The 20814-nt window shown below is 47.5% G+C and overlaps 1 protein-coding gene across 8 annotated transcripts in view; it reads right to left on the bottom strand.

The window, feature by feature from the left end:
- LOC139766229 (beta-1,4-glucuronyltransferase 1-like) overlaps positions 1-20814 on the bottom strand; it is a 91589-nt gene that overhangs the window by 27397 nt on the left and 43378 nt on the right. For all 8 annotated transcript variants that reach the window (XR_011716823.1, XM_071694558.1, XM_071694555.1 and 5 more), the window contains exon 2: positions 7092-7245. Coding sequence is in view for 7 of the 8 variants with exons in the window: in XM_071694558.1 (XP_071550659.1) it covers positions 7092-7109 (18 nt within the window). In the remaining variant the exon portion in view is untranslated. The remainder of the gene's footprint in view (positions 1-7091; positions 7246-20814) is intronic.

The following is a 20814-nucleotide window of genomic DNA, read 5'->3' as shown; positions in this document are numbered from 1 at the left end:
CTACACTTTAAAAATCAACACTGTGATATGTAACTTGTATAAAACCATTCACTAGATCAATACCATTAAACGTCCAAGACCACTGCACATCACACTGTAACCAGTACACCACCACCAGTACCCTGACCCACCACACTAACCAGTACACACCACCAGTACCCTGACCCACCACACTAACCAGTACACCACCACCAGTACCCTGACCCACCACACTAACCAGTACACACCACCAGTACCCTGACCCACCACACTAACCAGGACACACCACCAGTACCCTGACCCACTACACTAACCAGTACACACCACCAGTACCCTGACCCACCACACTAACCAGTACACACCACCACCAGTACCCTGACCCACCACACTAACCAGTACACCACCACCACCAGTACCCTGACCCACCACACTAACCAGTACACACCACCAGTACCCTGACCCACCACACTAACCAGTACACACCACCACCAGTACCCTGACCCACCACACTAACCAGGACACACCACCAGTACCCTGACCCACCACACTAACCAGTACACACCACCACCAGTACCCTGACCCACCACACTAACCAGTACACACCACCGCCAGTACCCTGACCCACCACACTAACCAGGACACACCACCAGTACCCTGACCCACCACACTAACCAGTACACACCACCACCAGTACCCTGACCCACCACACTCACCAGTACACACCACCACCAGTACCCTGACCCACCACACTAACCAGTACACACCACCACCAGTACCCTGACCCACCACACTAACCAGTACACACCACCGCCAGTACCCTGACCCACCACACTAACCAGTACACCACCACCAGTACCCTGACCCACCACACTCACCAGTACACACCACCACCAGTACCCTGACCCACCACACTAACCAGTACACGCCACCAGTACCCTGACCCACCACACTAACCAGCACACCACATACACAGAGGGAAGGCTAAAATGGAGACGGGATGTGGTTCAACATCAGATACAACAAGAGCTTGAGGATGTACGGAGGAGAGTCATGAAGATGCTGGCTACATCACAGCTAACCGCCACTTGAAAAGGCTTGAGAGCAAGGCCCGAATACCATCGTTTAAGAAAGGAGTTAGAGAGCAGCCTTGAAAACGACACTGTGGCCAAGACAGGACAAGGAGAGGATCCGAAACTTTTCCGTACATGAAATCATGGAAGTGTCACTGAAAAGAGCAGCTGATCAAGTTATGGGAATCGAGAGGGAAGAGGCATAATGGATGAGACGACAGTGGAAGAAGACACTACAGCCCCGACACCCAGTGACGTGGAACAGGAGGTTCTGAAAAGAAGTGAAATGTGTAGACAAAGATATACAGACCCGATGAGGCTCATGGTCCTGGATGGGGTGTATCTATATGTGTGGAGGAAATGTGCAGGTAAGCTTGACCAGACCGATGGAAATGCTATTCAGCAAGTCTGTATGGGAAAGAAGAGTGCCAAGGGAATGGAAAAAGACCAGATGTCGTATTTCTCATGAGGATCAAAATATGCAAGTGGCTCGCTGCGCTACCTACAGAGCAGCCTCTGACGAGGGTCGTTTGTAAGGTACGGGGAAGATGGTGCAAAACCACACTGATGATTATCGGCAGAGGAAAAGCTATCTAAGCGAGGTGGAAGCACGGATTAAGGGCATGTACCTCATGCGATACCGAATGTCTCAAACTCCAGAGAGAACGAGCTACGTTTTTCAGGCAGGAGAGAAGGCTGGGTCGATACTGTGGATCTAGACTAAGAGAAAGCATGCGACACTGTACCACACAAGGAGGTGATGCCGAAGTGGGATCCCCTGGGAGAGAACTCTCCCTCGATGGACGGAACATCACCTCAGTGGAAGGGAACAAAAGACGCACGACAGCAGAGCCTTCTCGAAATGGGTCGGGGTCACCAGTGGTGTGCCGCAGGGTTAGCTCTGGGACCACTGCTGTTCTTGATCTATGCAAATGTCTCGTCAGAAAGGGTCAGGACTCGTTCCTGAATAGGTTGTGGATGATGAACTGGTCATATAGATAGTGAAGAATGATGAAGATTGCGTCAATGGACACAGGAACCTCGGCAAATTCCCAAGTGGGTCTGATTCAACCTGAGTAAGTTCAGAGTAACGATGATGGGACACAGTGGAAGAGGCCTTGAGGCAAATTTCACCCACGAGGAAATAAGCTGCAGGAATCTGTGCTGGAAAAAGACTTGCGAGTCGACACTTGAGCAATCTTACCGCCAGAACCCAGCTTACAATGGTAGAGGAGACACACTGTCTACTGGCCAATATCACAATCATGTTCAAGTACAAGATCAGGAAACATTTAGCAAACTTTTCTCATTCTAAATTGGGTCAAAACAGAAATACTCCAAGTCTTGGTCACAGCACTTAAAAAAGAAGACCAGGGAACGACAAGTGTTCCAAACGACTTCAACGACAGTGGTACGAAAACAAAATTAAGACAACTGAGTTACAGGGAGAGGTTAGAAAATTCCTCTCCTCATCGAGGAAGGTAAAGAAGAGAGAGGGGTGACTTGATGATCCTAACCTTTACGTTTTAAAAACAACTTCATGAACGTCGGAGGATGAAAGGTGTACAGACAGAAGTCGAGACGTGAAATTAAGAAACTCGTTAAAAATGGATATAAATACTATCACAGTACAAGAGTAGTAGAAGCTGAATGAAATAAACCAACTGATGAAACTGTGACTGCTGGCTGTATATAAAAGGTTAAAGAAAATGTATCAAAGTATAAAAGGGATCAAGAGATGGGGCCCAACGAGTGCAGAACTCATCCCCCGGATAGATATAGACATCTATAAGCGCAACAGAAACCTTACACTCCACCAATACCCTGGCCTATCAACCACCACACTAACCACTATACTCCACCAATACCCTGGCCTATCAACCACTACACTAGCCACTACACTCCACCAATACCCTGGCCTATCAACCACTACACTCCACCAATACCCTGGCCTATCAACCACCACACTAACCACTACACTCTACCAATACCCTATCAACCAACACATTAACCACTACACTCCACCAATACCCTGGCCTATCAACCACCACACTAACCACTACACTCCACCAATACCCTGGCCTATCAACCACCACACTAGCCACTACACTCCACCAATACCCTGGCCTATCAACCACCACACTAACCACTACACTCCACCAATACCCTGGCCTATCAACCACTACACTAGCCACTACACTCCACCAATACCCTGGCCTATCAACCACTACACTCCACCAATACCCTGGCCTATCAACCACTACACTCCACCAATACCCTGGCCTATCAACCACCACACTAACCACTACACTCTACCAATACCCTATCAACCAACACATTAACCACTACACTCTACCAATACCCTGGCCTATCAACCATCACATTAACCACTACACTCTACCAATACCCTGGCCTATCAACCATCACACTAGCCACTACACTCCACCAATACCCTGGCCTATCAACCACCACACTAACCACTACACTCTACCAATACCCTATCAACCAACACATTAACCACTACACTCTACCAATACCCTGGCCTATCAACCACCACACTAACCACTACACTCTACCAATACCCTATCAACCAACACATTAACCACTACACTCTACCAATACCCTGGCCTATCAACCATCACACTAGCCACTACACTCCACCAATACCCTGGCCTATCAACCACCACACTAGCCACTACACTCTACCAATACCCTGGCCTACTGTCTGCCACATTAACCATAACACTTCGCCAATACCTTGGTCCACCACCCATCACAACAACCAATACATTCCACCAATATCCTGACTCACTCACTGCCCACCACACTAACCACTGCACGCCATCAATGACGTGACCTACCCGCCCATCAGTGGTGGTCGATCACTAACATGACTAAGGTGCATCTTGGCACATGCAAACCTGTATGTGGGATAGGTGGTGGTAGGTGGAAGGGTAGGAGGTGGTAGGTGGCGCTAAGTGAGAGGTGGCAGGGCGGCAGGGTAGATGGTGGTAGGTGAGGGACGGCAGGGTAGATGGTGGTAGGAGAGGGACAGCAGGGTAGATGGTGGTAGGTGAGGGGTGGCAAGGTAGATGGTGGTAGGAGAGGGACAGCAGGGTAGATGGTGGTAGGTGAGGGGCGGCAGGGTAGATGATGGCAGGTGAGGGATGGCGGGGTAGGTGGTGGTAGGTAATGGGTGGCAGGGTAGGTGATGGTAGGTAAGGGGCGGCAGGGTAGGTGAAGGTAGGTAATGGGTGGCAGGGTAGGTGATGGTAGGTAAGGGGCGGCAGGGTAGGTGAAGGTAGGTAAGGGGTGGCAGGGTAGGTGGTGGTAGGTAAGGGGTGGCAGGGTAGGTGGTGTGGTAGGTGAGGGATGGCAGGGTAGGTGATGGTAGGGCAGGTGGTGGTTTACCCGAGACGCTTCACTGACAGCACGTTGACCCCTGTTTATCACATCGTTCCAATTCACTCTATTCCGTGTACGCCTCTCACCCTCCTGCATATGCAGGCCCTAGTCGCACAAAATCTTTTTCACTCCATCCTTCCACCTCCAATTTGGTCTCCCGCTTCTCCTCATTCCCTCCACCTCTGACACATATATCCTCTATGTCAACCTTTCCTCACTTATTCTCTCCATATGTCCAAACCATTTCAACGTCTTCTGCTCTCTCAACCACACTCCTTTTATTACCACACATCTCTCTTACCCTTTCATTACTTACTCAATCAAACCACCTTACACCACAAATAGTCTTCAAACATTCATTTCCAACTTATCCACTCTCCTCCACGCTCCAACTATCCTGTCTCTCAACCCTGCTAAACCTAAAAACCTTGCTCTTCTTCGCATTTGCTCTCACATGGACTCCCGTGGTGTATCGGTTAGCGCTCCTGACCGTGAAGCATCCACGGGCAGCCCAGGGTCGAGCGCATAGATTCGAATCCTGGTTGCGGCCATCGGTTCACAATCAACCCAGCTGTTCATCCACCCATATGGGTTGGTCGATAAGATTGGTAACTGCCTCAGGATATATATAGTTAATGGGATGGCCTTGATTAGGACCTCAGTTGCCCGTGCCGTCTCGGCTAAAAAAAAAAAAAAAAACTCCTTTCACACACTTTTCCAAGCTCAGTCACCAACTTCTGCAGTTTCTCACTCTATCCAGCCAACAGTGCTGTATCATCAGCAAACAACTTTGCCCAGGTCCTCTCATCCATCACAGACTGCATACTCGCCCCTCGCTTCAAGACTCTCGCACTTACCCGTACACCATCCCATATATAAACAAATTAAACAACCAAGATGACATCACACATCCCTGCCGCACACTAACCAAAACTTGGAACCATTCACTCTCCTCTCTTCCCACTCGTACTCATTCCTTACACCCATGATAAAATCTCACCACTTATGGCAGCTTTACTCCTACATCGTAAACTCTAAAGACTCTCCACAAGGCATCTCTACAAACCCAAACATATGCCTTCTCCAGATCTGCAAATGCCACATACAAATCCATCTGTTCCTCTTGAGTATTTCTCACACAAATTCTTCAAAGCAAACATCCGATCTGCTTCAGAAACCACATTGCTCCTCGCCAGTTTGATGCTCTGTACACGCTTTCACTCTCTCAATCACTACCCTCCCATACAACTTACCAGGTCCACCTAACAAACTTATGCCTCTGTAGTTTGAACACTCATCTTTATCCTCCTTATCCTTATACAGTAACACTATACATGCATCCCGCCAATCCTCAGGCACCTCATCATGATCCATACATACACTGATCCTAGCCTACCGACCGACAACACAAGTCACCCCTTTTCTTAATAAATTCAACGGCAATACCATCCACTCCAGCCGTCTTGCCTCATTTCATCTTACGTAATGTTTCCACTACCTCTTTTCTCAATAAACCACTCTCCATTACTCTCTCACTTTGCATACCACTCCGACCCAAGTATTCAACAGTCCTTCAAAATACTCCGTCCATCTCCTCACTTCATTGCTATCTTTTACCACTTTCCCAATTGTTTGTGCTTTACTCTTTCAAAGCCAAACCGTTGTATCTAAAGACCCTAAATTTTAGCTGAAGGTACTTCAGAATTTGGTCAAGGTTTAAAGCTATCATATACACTTTAAATCATTCGTCCATTCGTTTGTTTATTACTCTTTCACGTGCAAATCAAGCACTTATAAGTCCCACATTTTGCATGTAGGTACTTCAAAATCTGGACAAGGTGTTCAGATAGGCACACTAGCCTTGAAGGACATTTTGAGCCCAAATAACACTTTCCAAAATCCTTATAATTCGCACTTTAGTTCACTGCACTCACTGGAGATAGGCGACCTTGCAGCTTCATGTTATAGTAAAGGTCCCTCATGATCAAAGGCAGGATCCAAGGATACCAGAGACAGGCCTTAAAGGTAACCTTACAAGGCTATTACTTTCAGCGCCGGATGCCCAAGTTATTATGTTTATATATATATATATATATATATATATATATATATATATATATATATATATATATATACAGGTGTTGCCGGACTCCAACTACCTGAGGTAACATCGCGAGTGAATGAGGTCTCGTTAAGGAACTTTTCGTTTCAAAGCAGTCCATATCCTTTTCCTGCTACCGAGAGTAACGCATCCTTGATAAGGGGTCCTGCCCCATGACCCCTTCATGAAAAGGATCCTAGGGTTGTATAACAATAATAATCATACAATATAATATATAATATATATATATATATATATATATATATATATATATATATATATATATATATATATATATATATATAAAGATGGAAAAACCAGTAGATGTCAAATTTCACTCATTTCCTAACCCCTTAAGCAGCACCAACTGTCCCTTGTCATAACACCTGCCTGACACTAGCACTAACTGTCGAGGACGACACCACCACAAGAAATCCTGCAGAGCCACACATCACAAGCAGGACATTCGATCAACTGATTCCTCCACAATGATGGACCCCTCGTCTTCACTCCTACACAGATCGAGAGGGAAATACCTTGTAGTTGAGCAGCATCCAGGGGGTGCCGTGGTAGCCTCACATCCTCAAGTCGCATGCTGGACACCTGGCGGCCGCGGGGAAGGCGTCTGACCTTCTGTTTTGGCAACTCTCGTCTACCGCAGCAGTCCTGCAGCGTCCGGAAATTCTAGGTCTGGAAATAAAGTCACGGGTTCTGCAACAGTTTCTAGGGTTTTTTTACTCCTTATATGTTAGGTTGATTAAGTTTAATTCCATTAATGTACTATCAATTTTAAAACATATCATTTAAGAGTGATCATAACATACGGGGATGCATGTACAATTCGGGTAGTTATTTTCTGAGGACTCTGGGATCAATATTGTCGTACAGAAACCACTCTTGCAGACCATCCACCTGCTCTCCTGGATCTGGTAATCAATATCACTGTGACGTGCTTCCTCCCAGCCACTCACAACCTTCAGGATTCTCCCGCCAAGTTTTCTCATTGGTCAACGGATGGCTCCCTCACAGTGTCGTGCTGTGGGCGCCTCAGATTGTCGGCTGTGTGTTGTGTTGCAGTACTCCGGCCCACAATGGTTGTGGTTCCTCCTCCATCGTGAACTAAAACTACCATTTTATAAATCTACAAGTATGATGTCGTTTAAATCAATCTAAAAAATGTATTAGTAACCACAAAAGCAATCGGTTGGTAATTAAGATCACAGTTTTAGGGGAGGAGCGATAATAAGCGGAGAGGAGTGCGAGGCGGACGCATGCGCCTCGGCCAGCGCGCCACCCACCACACACGAATATTGGCAACCTAAACATTGGTGTTGGCTGACCCGGAAACTATCAGTTGATATTTATATTGCCATCCCGGGTCGACTCCACTAAATAAGACTGATCCCTCTGGTGAGATGACGTTCATCACCAGCCATGGGGTAAGTGGTGTCTCACGAAGGCATTACGGGCACTTTGACAAGTAATTTTCATTCGTTGGGATCTCAGTCCCTTCGAAGTTCCTCAACTAAGCTTAAAATGTTTTTGAACTTAAAAAAGACAAAACAAATCATTACCATCATAAACTATTTGTTGGCCATGACGAACTGTCTGTGAGCAACACTCGAAAAACAAAAACATGGGAGACTTTTTACCCCGACCGACACACTTCACCTGCTGGCAACTTAAAGGAACAGTGTATAAACATGGGAGTCCGGAGCGGGGCCGGAGTACTCGTGGTTCTACTCCCATGATCACCTCCGTTTTTATGAATCAACTCTGCTCTCCTCCCGCCCTCCCTCTCCCCCAATCGTCAGGGAAAACGGGACTCGCCCACAATGCAATAAAGAAAATGGGGAGAACCCTGTCAGGTCTGCCCCCCCCTCCCCACAGCAGGAGTGTCCCATGGGGTGCCCCTCACTCCAGCAGGTCGGGTGGCTCAGACAGCCAGCGACCGCCCAGCCGGGAGGTGACGAGCCATAAGCAGCTCCGTTCGCGCGCGCGCGCAAAGAAAAACAAAAAAAAAAACTTTTTTGTCTTGTGTCTCGCGGTCAACGCACATGTCGGGGTGAAAGACCACACAAAAACAAAAGGGGTTTTCTTTCAAAAATAAATGCGACTCATTTATACAAAAAATGTGGAGGATGAAAGAGGATTAGCTGAGGTATTAAAGAGGATCATTTCGAAGTGTGGTGTGCTGGGGCAGGTTGTCCTGAGCGCACGTGACGACGGGTGGAGATCGCTCCTAGCCCGCCAGGCTCTGTGCAGTGCCAGCGGATCCTAGCCCGCCAGGCTGTGCAGTGCCAGCGGATCCTAGCAAGGCTGTGCACTGCCAGCGGATCCTAGCAAGGCTGTGCAGTGCCAGCGGACCCTACTTTGGAAGGCTGTGCAGTGAAAGCAAAAATCCCAGCAAACTGTACAGCGTTAGCGGATCTTAGCCCAGTGACCCTTGCAGTGCCAGCGGATCCTACCACAGCCAGCCGTGCAGTGCCAGAGGATCCTACCACAGCCAGCCGTGCAGTGCCTGCGGATCCTACCACAGCCAGCCGTGCAGTGCCAGCGGATCCTACCACAGCCAGCCGTGCAGTGCCAGCGGATCTTACCACAGCCAGCTGTGCAGTGCCAGCGGATCCTACCATAGCCAGCCGTGCAGTGCCTGCGGATCCTACCACAGCCAGGCCGTGCAGTGCCAACGGATCCTACCATAGCCAGCCGTGCAGTGCCAGCGGATCCTACCACAGCCAGCCGTGCAGTGCCTGCGGATCCTACCACAGCCAGCTGTGCAGTGCCAGCGGATCATACCACAGCCAGCCGTGCAGTGCCAGCGGATCCTACCACAGCAAACTGTGCATGACAAGTGAAAGCAGCAGGAGACCACAGCGCACACCAGTTGCCCACCTGCGATGCTGGATATGCCACACCTGCTAATTATATACTGTGGCAGTGACCCTACCACACTGTGGCAGTGACACGGCCATACTATGGCAGTGATTCGGTCATACTGTGGCAGATACAGTCATGCTGGGGCAATGACTCGACCATGTTGTGGCAGTGAATCGGTCATGCTGTGGCACTAACTCGCGCTAGGTTGTGGGCCCAGTGAATCGGCAATACAGAGGCAGTGATTTGGCTATGATGAGGCAGCAGTGACTGGGGGGCCATACTGCGACAGTGACTCGGCCACACTGTGGACTAGCTGAGCCATACTGTGACAGTGATCCGGCCATATTTATAACCGTGATTCGTCATAATAATAACAGTGAACTCGGCTACGTTATGAGTCTTGCCATATTATGACAGTGACCCGGCCATATTGTGACTCATGTAAACTGTAACGGTGCTGGGACCCAGGTACCATCTTGGGAACTGCTTGGTTGGTCTTCCTTTAACATTTCTCTACGACTAACAAGGTTAGTATCATGCGTAATATATATATATATATATATATATATATATATATATATATATATATATATATATATATATATAGTTTTTCCAACTGGACTTTTCTGCCATTTCCCGCGTTAGCGAGGCAGCGCTAAGAGGAAAAGACAAAGAAACGGGTACTCGTTGGCCCACATCCACTTTCTAGCTGTCATGCGTAATGCACTGAAACCAAAGCCACCTGTATACAACTAAGCACTATATACATTTCTCAGGATTATCCTGACCAATTATGTGCCCTGGTTCAGTCTAGTGGCAGCAAGACGCCCCCTGTATACCACAACGTTCCAATTCATTCTTTCACTTTGATCATCTAAAGTACCTTTGACTCCATCCTCCCATCTCGTCCTTGGTCATGCAGTTACGAGGCGGCTCTACCATCAGGAGCAGGGAAATGCAGGAATTCTGAGGTAACTTTTCACTCGCAGTGTAAGCAATATATATATATATATGTGTGTGTGTGTGTGTGTGTGTGTGTGTGTGTGTGTGTGGGTGGGTTGGGCCATTCTTTCGCCTGTTTCCTTGCGCTACCTCGCTGACGCGGGAGACGGCGATTATGTATATATATATATATATATATATATATATATATATATATATATATATATATATATATATATATATATAATCTAAAAAAAGTCACATAAGAGAATAACAGCTATGTTGAAAAAAAAATTCATAAAACAACGGAATTTCATATCTGGAATAATTAAGACCAAATACAGAAATGCAGCAAATACCAAATGCCACGAACTATCACGGCAACAACCAGTGTGTCGTGATAAATATCATGTCGTTTACAGCATGCAACAGCCTAGCCTATCATTACATGAAGCTGTAAGTACCGGAGCGCGAGCCTAGCCAACACATCTGACCGCTATCTCGGGCTCAAGCGAAACCATTTCTTTTTTTTTTCTTCTTCTTTTACGCTGATACCCCGAGGCTTCGGTACGATGGTTATCATTTATCCGAGGCTTCGGTACGATGGTTATCATTTATCCGAGGCTTCGGTACGATGGTTATCATTTATCCGAAGCTTCGGTACGATGGTTATCATTTATCCGAAGCTTCGGTACGATGGTTATCATTTATCCGAGGCTTCGGTACGATGGTTATCATTTATCCGAGGCTTCGGTACGATGGTTATCATTTATCCGAAGCTTCGGTACGATGGTTATCATTTATCCGAAGCTTCGGTACGATGGTTATCATTTATCCGAAGCTTCGGTACGATGGTTATCATTTATCCGAGGCTTCGGTACGATGGTTATCATTTATCCGAAGCTTCGGTACAATGGTTATCATTTATCCGAAGCTTCAGTTATCTTTTATCCGAGGCTTCGGTACGATGGTTATCATTTATCCAAAGCTCCGGTACGATGGTTATCATTTATCCGAAGCTTCGGTACGATGGTTATCTTTTAATATCGTAAATACAAATATTCTCCAGGGATAATACCGTCAATACAGAGACTCGGGTAAGGAAGCCTGGAAGTGTACAATATAGAAAGCGATTTCATCTTTTAATTTTTCTTTTAATTCTGTGAAAATAATGATTTCCAGATGTCGAAGGATATGTTGCAAGTGAAATCATGAACTGGTCGGTCAACTGAGAAGTAAAAATACTATATCATCTTCAAGTACGATACTAATATTACAGAGTTAATACACACACACACACACACACACACACACACACACACACACACACACACACACACACAAACCCCTAAACTTCGTAAACAAACACGCACTACGCGCAAACACGTACACAACAGACATGTTTTGTGGACGCACACGAACACCACAATTCGCCCCAACTCACCAAAACAAATCACCAAAATAATTCAACCTGACCTGGGTAAAGGAGAGGCCTGTAGCCGGGTGTATCACAGACCGCGGTCAGGGGCGACGCCCTCAGAACACACTGGGAATGACAGGCACCACACACACATCCCCCGTCAGGACACACATGCACCTCACACACACCCGAAAATAAGCATATATGTGTGTGTGTGTATATATATATATATATATATATATATATATATATATATATATAGAGAGAGAGAGAGAGAGAGAGAGAGAGAGAGAGAGAGAGAGAGAGAGAGAGAGAGAGAGAGAGAGAGGCCAATAATCACACACCTGTCATTGCAAAACACACCTGTCAAAACAGACACACGTACACACACCCGAGTATCAACAAAACAATGTCACAACACACACACACACACACACCCACCCATGACACAAGTTATACTTTCACCTGTACAGCTGTGACGGTGGGGCATTCATGACAGGAAACGTCGTGGACAGTGGCAAAGCCCCTAGCTTGGGGCTAGGAGGGATGGGAAGGTCAACCGGTGAATAACACAAAAGAAAACCCAAGTGTTATATAAATCCAAGAGTGGCGGACCCCCCTAATGGGTCCTTGAGAAGGGCGAGGCGAGATAAGAACCATTGGACCAGCTCACGCGCGCTGCCACTGGCGTGCCGGTCATGGCGTTTCAAACTATTCCCTGCGGGGTGTGTGTGTTGTCTCGCTACCGTAACATTATCCTCCACTCACACTAAATTTGGACCATTATTATGCATCACTTGAACCCCATTATCTTTGTGTGTGTGTGTGTGGAGGCGGTTCCGGCCGCGCTCTACGAGTGACACGACACATTAGCCTAACTAACACCTGCCTTTATGGTAGAGTAATTATAAGCGTCCAGCCCTGTAATTGTGGCTGCTGCTTTGTTCCACATAACGATCAGGTCGGGCTGATCCCGGGTCCCGTGGCGGTGATGTCACCATGCACAAACACACACACACACACACAACAGCGTCTGCTGGTTCTCCCCCTCACAGACATCAACTCAAAAACAGTCCAGAAATGCACTGCTGCTACACAAACGGAGTCCATATGAAAGATCTAACGGTGTCTGGATTATCAGTTCTGGTACACGCGAGCTGCAGCTAGTGTGAGCCTGATGGGATCTGACAGGTGCAGACCCCTTTGCTCATGGACGTGTGACGAAGGGTATTTGATTACTTGTAATCGATTAGTTATTTCCCTATTAGGGGCGATCATAAGCTAGCAGTTAGCGTTCCCGACTACCACGCAAAAGGACCTGGGTTCGATTCTTAGCCGTTGGAGGGCAAAATGTGTTTTATGAAAGTGCGCGTTCATATGCACTATTTTCGTGTTTATATATGACAGCAGAAAGCAATCATACTCTCACAAACCCACACAGGGGATGGTGGGCTGCACAAGGAGAGGAATGAGAACATTGCTGGCAAAGTTAGAGAGAAAATGTTATGGGAGAACCTCCGTCTCACTACTGATGGGGGTGGGGGAAGAAGGGAAGCTACGGAACTGGACCACAACCTTTAAGAGGCGGAGGACACGACGCTGCAGGAGTTGAGGCAGTAGGTTGTGGGAAGACCTCATGTGTCAGGTGTCACTCACATCCACTCCTCTCACCGTGCATGGCCCTGCCTCGATTAATTTCTCATGTCCCGAGTGCGACACAGGAAGACGAGGGCAGCTCAACATATCTAGGACGGCAGGCGTACCACACTCATTCTCAGAAGGTGAGGAGGTACGACAATACGGCCCGACACCACACACACACACACACACACATGCGCCAGACGCGGAGGGAGTGGAGAGTCTCTCAGACTACAACACGTACAGTGGTAGCAACAACACGACTGTGGGGGAGGAGGACACCTTTAAGAACGGAGGAGGATAACAACCTGGCGGTGTTCGGGCACACAAATGAAGTTCATCACGAGACAAACGAACACCTAACCTAACCTACGGAGGAGCAACGAGGCGCTACATCACTGAAGGTCAAGACCACATGGGATATGAAGACCATTCAAAATGTGCGTAATTCAATATTAAGGCACAAAGGCCATTCAATACGTACTTACGAGTTATGATATTTTGCCAAAAGCTGGGGGCCAGTGGGTAGCACAGGAATACCTAGAGTTAAGAACAAGTTTTGTGGGTTATATGCTGTATTGTGTTATGGCTATGGTGGATTGTGTGTGTATATATATATATATGGAGTGAATGGTAGCTGCTCTCGTGTGGGTGTGGCAAAAAAGATAACAGCGAAAGCAACATGGTACAGGGAGGGGACCTTGACAGCCATTACAATGCTGGGTCACTTACACCGCCGTCGGCTGCCTACAACAGGAAAGTATGGGTCACCGAGGTATGTATACAAAGATACCCAGTCAATAAACAACAACGTAGAGAAGTTGCAAGATCGCCTGAGGCTATCGAACTCACCACCACTGATGGTGGTGATGACTCAACACTTCACTGCGAGCTGGGTCACCCTGTCTCCTTTCGAAAAGGTGTTTACACCAGCGGGGTAAGAAGACACAAGAGGGGGTGGGTCTGGCCCAAGACACAAGAGGGGTTGGGTCTGGCCCAAGACACAAGAGGGGGTGGGTCTGGCCCAAGACACAAGAGGTGGGTGGGTCTGGCCCAAGACACAAGAGGTGGGTGGGTCTGGCCCAAGACACAAGAGGTGGGTGGGTCTGGCCCAAGACACAAGAGGGGGGTGGGTCTGGCCCAAGACACAAGAGGGGGTGGGTCTGGCCCAAGACACAAGAGGGGGGTGGGTCTGGCCCAAGACACAAAAGGTGGGTGGGTCTGGCCCAAGACACAAGAGGGGGGTGGGTCAGGCCCAAGACACAAGAGGAGGTGGGTCTGGCCCAAGACACAAGAGGGGGTTGGATCTGGCGGTCCTCATGATACATGACCATAAGGTCTGAGGAGTTACTCTGGTGAATGATGGAGTCTTCTGAGAGAGGTTGAGAAAGAACATTCATCAAAAGTCTTCCTGATTGTCTGGATAATCCAAGATCCTCAGATGAGGTTTGCTGAACCAGAGGAAATGTTCAAAAATGATTATGAAATCTGAGTCACAGTGGTGCTGGGAGCAGCGAGGAGATCCCTGCTTGCTCATGAGGGAAAGTCCGAGTGATAAAGAATTCTAACCAACAGAATATCGAGCGGGAACACCTGGATGTGGGTGGGTGAGGGGCATGGAAAGATGGAGGCATATATTACCAGCTTGTGAGACCTTCCTATATCAACATGTCACTGACCATATATATATATTTATATTACCAGCTTGCGAGACCTTCCTATATCAACATGTCACTGACCATATCAGTCCACGAGGCTGATACACTATCGCGATTTCATCTCATTTTCACGTTTAACAACCACGAAATAGTTCGGCCATGGTGACCCGTGTGGGAGTTGTGAACGAGGGTGTGGTCCATCAAGGCATCTTCTTCGAAAATCTACTTTATGACGTGGAGTCCCAGTGTACAGCGGAGTGGATCAGGGTGTGTGTATGTGTGTGTGTGTGTGTGTGTGTGTGTGTGTGTGTGTGTGTGTGTGTGTGGCGTGTGGCCAAGAGACCCGGGTAGGAGGATGTGAGTGGATGGAGACCAGTGATCGGGTATGGAGAGAGAGAGAGAGGGAGTCAGCACATACCACACGTCTTCATTACGTTAAATGACCTCAATGACGTTACCTGAATTTTAAGATAATACAGTGGCTTTCGATGTGTGTGTGTGTGTGTGTGTGTGTGTGTGTGTGTGTGTGTAGTTCAGGGTCATGGCCAAGACATGCCATAACTTGGTGCTGCTGTAGCTGGGACCTGTAGCTACCACTACTGTACCGTGGGTGTCATGATGCTACACTCGTACCATGTCCCTCTCCTCACGGACGTACCTCGGCAGGCAGGTCCTCCGTACCTCTACAGACATACAGTATCAGGGGCCTTGGCCGGGCAGGTAGCAGCCGGGGGAACACACACACACACACACACACACACACAGCCGCCCCTTGAGGGCCTCAACAACCTTGACCTGTGAAGGTCAAAGTGCCGGCCGCCCGCAGGTAAACTGTCACCTGGTCCACGCTGACACCCTCCTCCTCCGGCCATAAGGTCAAAGGTCACTGCCTTAAACTTTGATGGACACGTGAGGTTCTGGAGGCGAGGGTCATCAATTGTGTATTCCCTCCGTCTCATTATACAACCATGGGAAGGTACGGTCCAAACCCTTGCCCATGTGAAGGTACGATACAAGCCCTTGCCCATGGGAAGGTACGGTACAAACCCTTGCCCATGTACCCTTGTTCCTGTGAAGGTACAGTACAAACCCTTGCCTATGTACCCTTGTCCCTGTGAAGGTACGGTACAAACCCTTGCCCAGGTGACGGTACGGTACAAACCCTTGCCCATGTACCCTTGTCCCTGTGAAGGTACGGTACAAACCCTTGCCCATGTGAAGGTACGTCACAGCAAACAACGAATCGATAGGTAAATCCAAAGAACACATAAGGAAATACAGGAGTCGGTTGTATACCCAATGGCGTCTGTTGATACAGGACGAACAATAACACAACAGTCTTTTTTTTACCGTCCTAGGGAACAATGTGATAATGTAAGATAAACACGCACACGAGCATATATATATACATATCCCAGGGGATAGGGGAGAAAGAATACTTCCCACGTATTCCCTGCGTGTCGTAGAAGGCGACTAAAAGGGAAGGGAGCGGGGGGGCTGGAAATCCTCCCATCTCGTTTCTTTTTTTTTTTTTTCTAAAAGGAACACAGAAGGGGGCCAGGTGAGGATATTCCCTCAAAGGCCCAGTCCTCTGTTCTTAACGCTACCTCGCTATCGCGGGAAATGGCGAATAATATGAAAGAAATATATATATATATATATATATATATATATATATATATATATATATATATATATATATATATATATATATATATAGTTTGCATAGGATATTAAGGGATTATTTACTTTCTGCGAAACTGGTGCCAATATGTGTTGGGAAAACGTGTGGTTTGTTCGTGGCCTCTGTGTTGGTCGGTGGTGAGCGAGCGAATGTCGTGTGTGGTAGTGTGTGTGTACGTCTGGTGTGCCGTTCTGTGGATGTGCTCGACCACTGAGGGGTGACGGGAGACTGCACAGGCTGGATGTACACAGAGTCAGTGGGGGTTGTGTGGGGTGAGAGTCGATTTACCGCGGGAGTGAAGACATTTTGTTTTGGAGAGAGTCTGTTCTACCCGTGTGATGTAATACTATATATTTTGTCGTTCCTCGACAAAAGACGAAACAGAAGAAAGATCCAAGCAAGGAGTGCTGATCCTCCTCGAAGGCTCAGCCTGGGGTGTCTGTATGTGAGTGGGGTGTAACCAAGATGAGAAAAGAGATGTAGGTAATACGTTTGAGGCAAGAAGCCTGGATGTTCTTCCTATGATGTAAAGGACCGGGTGTTAGTGAAGGATGATTTGAATGTCAAGGTGTATATAACGTGCAAGGTGAGGATATAATCGAGGGGCATCGGGTATTCAGTATCATGAGTGGAAATGGTGAGCACTTTGTGGAACTGTGTGACTGGGAATACCCAACTTAAAATGAGGGGAAGTACACAAGTATACGTGAGGAGGAGAGATGGTCAGTGTGAATCACTGGATTACATACTGATTGATGGGCGTGTAAGAGAGAGACTTTTGGACGTAAATGTGCTGAGAGGGGAAGCTGGTGGCATATTTGATCACTATCTTGTGGATGAAGAATTGTAGAGGTTTTCGGAAAAGGGGGAAATAATGTTGGAAAGAAGAGAGTGGTGAGAGTAAGTGAGCTTGGAAGTGACTTGTGTGAAGAAATACCCGAAGAGATCGAGTGTAGAATGGCAGTGGGTAAGAGTACATGAAGAAAGCAGTGATAGCGTGTGCGAGAGATGTCTGTGGCATGCGAAAGGCGAGAGGTGGGTATAGATCAGATAGGGTAGTAAGTGGTAGGATGAAGATGTAAGATATCTAGTAAAGGAGAAAAGAGAGGCGTGTGGTCGGTACTTACTGGAAAAGAGTGCAAATGACTGGGAGATGCATAAGACAAAGCGGCAGGAGATCAAGAGGAAGGTGCAGGGGTTGAAAAAGAGGGCGAATGAAAGTTGGGGTGAGAAGTATCATCAAACTTTAGGGAGAATAAAAAGATCTTTTTTGGAAGGATGTAAATAACGTGCGTAAAACAAGAGAACAAATGGGAACATCAGTGAAAGAGGCAAAAGGGGAAGTGATAACAGGTAGTGATGGAGATGTTGTGAGTACATTGAAGGACTGTTGAATGTGTTAGAGGATAAGGTGGCGTTATTTTACTAACGCGTGAAAATGCGACCAAGTGTTAAATACACACATACACACACACACACACACACACACACACACACACATATGTACACACACACACACACACATATATATATATATATATATATATATATATATATATATATATATATATATATATATATATATATATATATATAGAGTCACCAGAACTCTGGCCATCATCATCACAATAGCTACCAAGTCTGCTAATCAAACAATACCTAAAAACTCTCGTGAATGAACCAAATCATAAGCTTTTCCTACGTCCACATGTGGGTGGAGTTTGACATCTGTGATAAGGTCAGCCACACAGACTTTTCAAACTGAAAACGACAACACTAAGCATTTGAATTAATCCTCTCGTGCCTCACATTTTTGTGGTATGGGAACGTCACCTGGTGGACGTGGCGTCTGGTCGTGATTCCAGACCTAACCAAGTAAAAGAATTTGTCTCGTTTAACATCTTATAGATCAGTTCTGCTGGACTCTTCGGGGAAAATACTACATGACGTGCTATGTTTACGTTAAGATGATGAGGGAAATACATATTATGTGTACGTAAGAGATGATGATGCTCTACCTGGTTTGTACTAGTTAAGTACACCACATATCAGGTCGAAAGGAGGTAAACTATGTACTTGTACTATGTAGGTGTACGGCCTACTACGACTAGGGTCGTACACTACCTGCCTGTACTAGGGAAGTACATCACCTAGACTAGGTTTGTACACTACCTGCATGTACAAGGGAAGTACATCACCTAGACTAGGTTTGTACACTACCTGCATGTACAAGGGAAGTACATCACCTAGACTAGGTTTGTACACTACCTGCTTGTACTAGGGAAGTACATCACCTAGACTAGGTTTGTACACTACCTGCATGTACAAGGGAAGTATATCACCTAGACTAGGTTTGTACACTACCCTGCTTGTACTAGGGAAGTTCATCACCCACTAGGACTAGGTTTGTGCACTACCCTGCTTGTACTAGGGAAGTACATCACCTAGACTAGGTTTGTACACTACCTGCTTGTACTAGGGAAGTACATCACCTAGACTAGGTTTGTACACTACCTGCTTGTACTAGGGAAGTACATCACCTAGACTAGGTTTGTACACTACCTGCTTGTACTAGGGAAGTACATCACCTAGACTAGGTTTGTACACTACCTGCTTGTACTAGGGAAGTACATCACCTAGACTAGGTTTGTACACTACCTGCTTGTAGTGGGGAAGTACAACACCTAGACTAGGTTTGTACACTACCTGCATGTACTAGGGAAGTACATCATCTACTAGGTTGGTACACTACGTACAAGGGCTACGTTCGTACACTACCTACTAGTACCAGGTTGTTAGAGTCCATGCCAGAACTAGGTCTGTTGTTCCACCACCTACTAGGACCAGTTAGGGCACTGGCCAAAGGGGGGTCTACTACCCCTCCTGAAACACACCAGTTGCTGGTGACGTTAGTGTCACTAGCCTAGCGCCAGCTGGTGAGACCCAGATGGTCAGTTGGTGCTAGCAACCATGTCCGCACATCTGCGTCCATGGGCCAGACGGTACAGCTCCTGAGAACGATGGTACAGCGCCTGAGCGCGACGGTACGACTCCTGGGCGCGGCGGTACAACTCCTGGGCACGGCGGTACGACCTCTGGGCGCGACGGTATAGTTTCTGGGCACAGTGGTACAACTCTTGAGCGCGGCGGTACAGCTTCTGAGCACGGCGGTACGACCCCTGGGCGCGACGGTACAACTCCTGGGCGCAGTGGTAGAACTCTTGAGCGCGACGGTACAACTCCTGAGCCAGGCGGTACAACTCCTGGGCACAACCGTACAACTCTTGGGCGCGACGGTACAATTCTTGAGTACGACTGTACAGCTCCTGAGCACGACGGTACAACTCCTGAGCACAACGGTACATCTCGAGATCACGACGGTACAACTCTTAGGGTGGGGCAACCGGTACAAAACGCTTGGAGACAACGGGACAACAAATATGTAGAATGGTACAGCTCTTGAGCACGACGGTACACCTGCTAGGCACGACGGACGGTACAAGTCTTGAGCACGCAGGTACACACAACTGCTAAGCACGACACGGTACAACAGCTTGGCACGACGGTACAGCTCTCGAGCACGCAGGCGCGTACAACTCACACGCGCTCACCGGGACGGTACAACGCTAGTACACGACGGTACACCTCTCTTAGCACAACGGTACACGACCCCGGGCCTTATATATATGTATCCCAATGGATGCGTTAGAGATCTGTGGGTACAAACATACAGCCACACAGACACGGCAAAACCAGTCCGGGCGGCACTGAAAATAAGGCGCAGATGCTCCGGCCAAATGTCAGCCGATGGCATTTCCCACACTAGGATGGCCTTTGTCAGATGGTAGCGTGTGTCCTACCACCCGAATCAATCATGTGGGGAAGGGATGACTCCCACACCACCTGGGAAGTATCGACTGTGGGAAGGTAAGTGAGTGTGTGTGTGTGTGTGTGTGTGTGTGTGTGTGTGTGTGTGTGTGTGTGTGTGTTGATGCCTGGGAGAGCATGGGACAGGAGAGTGCATCCGGAACCATTGT

Source organism: Panulirus ornatus, chromosome 57 (assembly GCF_036320965.1).
Source record: "Panulirus ornatus isolate Po-2019 chromosome 57, ASM3632096v1, whole genome shotgun sequence".
NCBI classification, from domain to species: Eukaryota; Metazoa; Arthropoda; class Malacostraca; order Decapoda; family Palinuridae; genus Panulirus; species Panulirus ornatus.
This window is presented reverse-complemented; position numbering and strand designations above follow the sequence as displayed.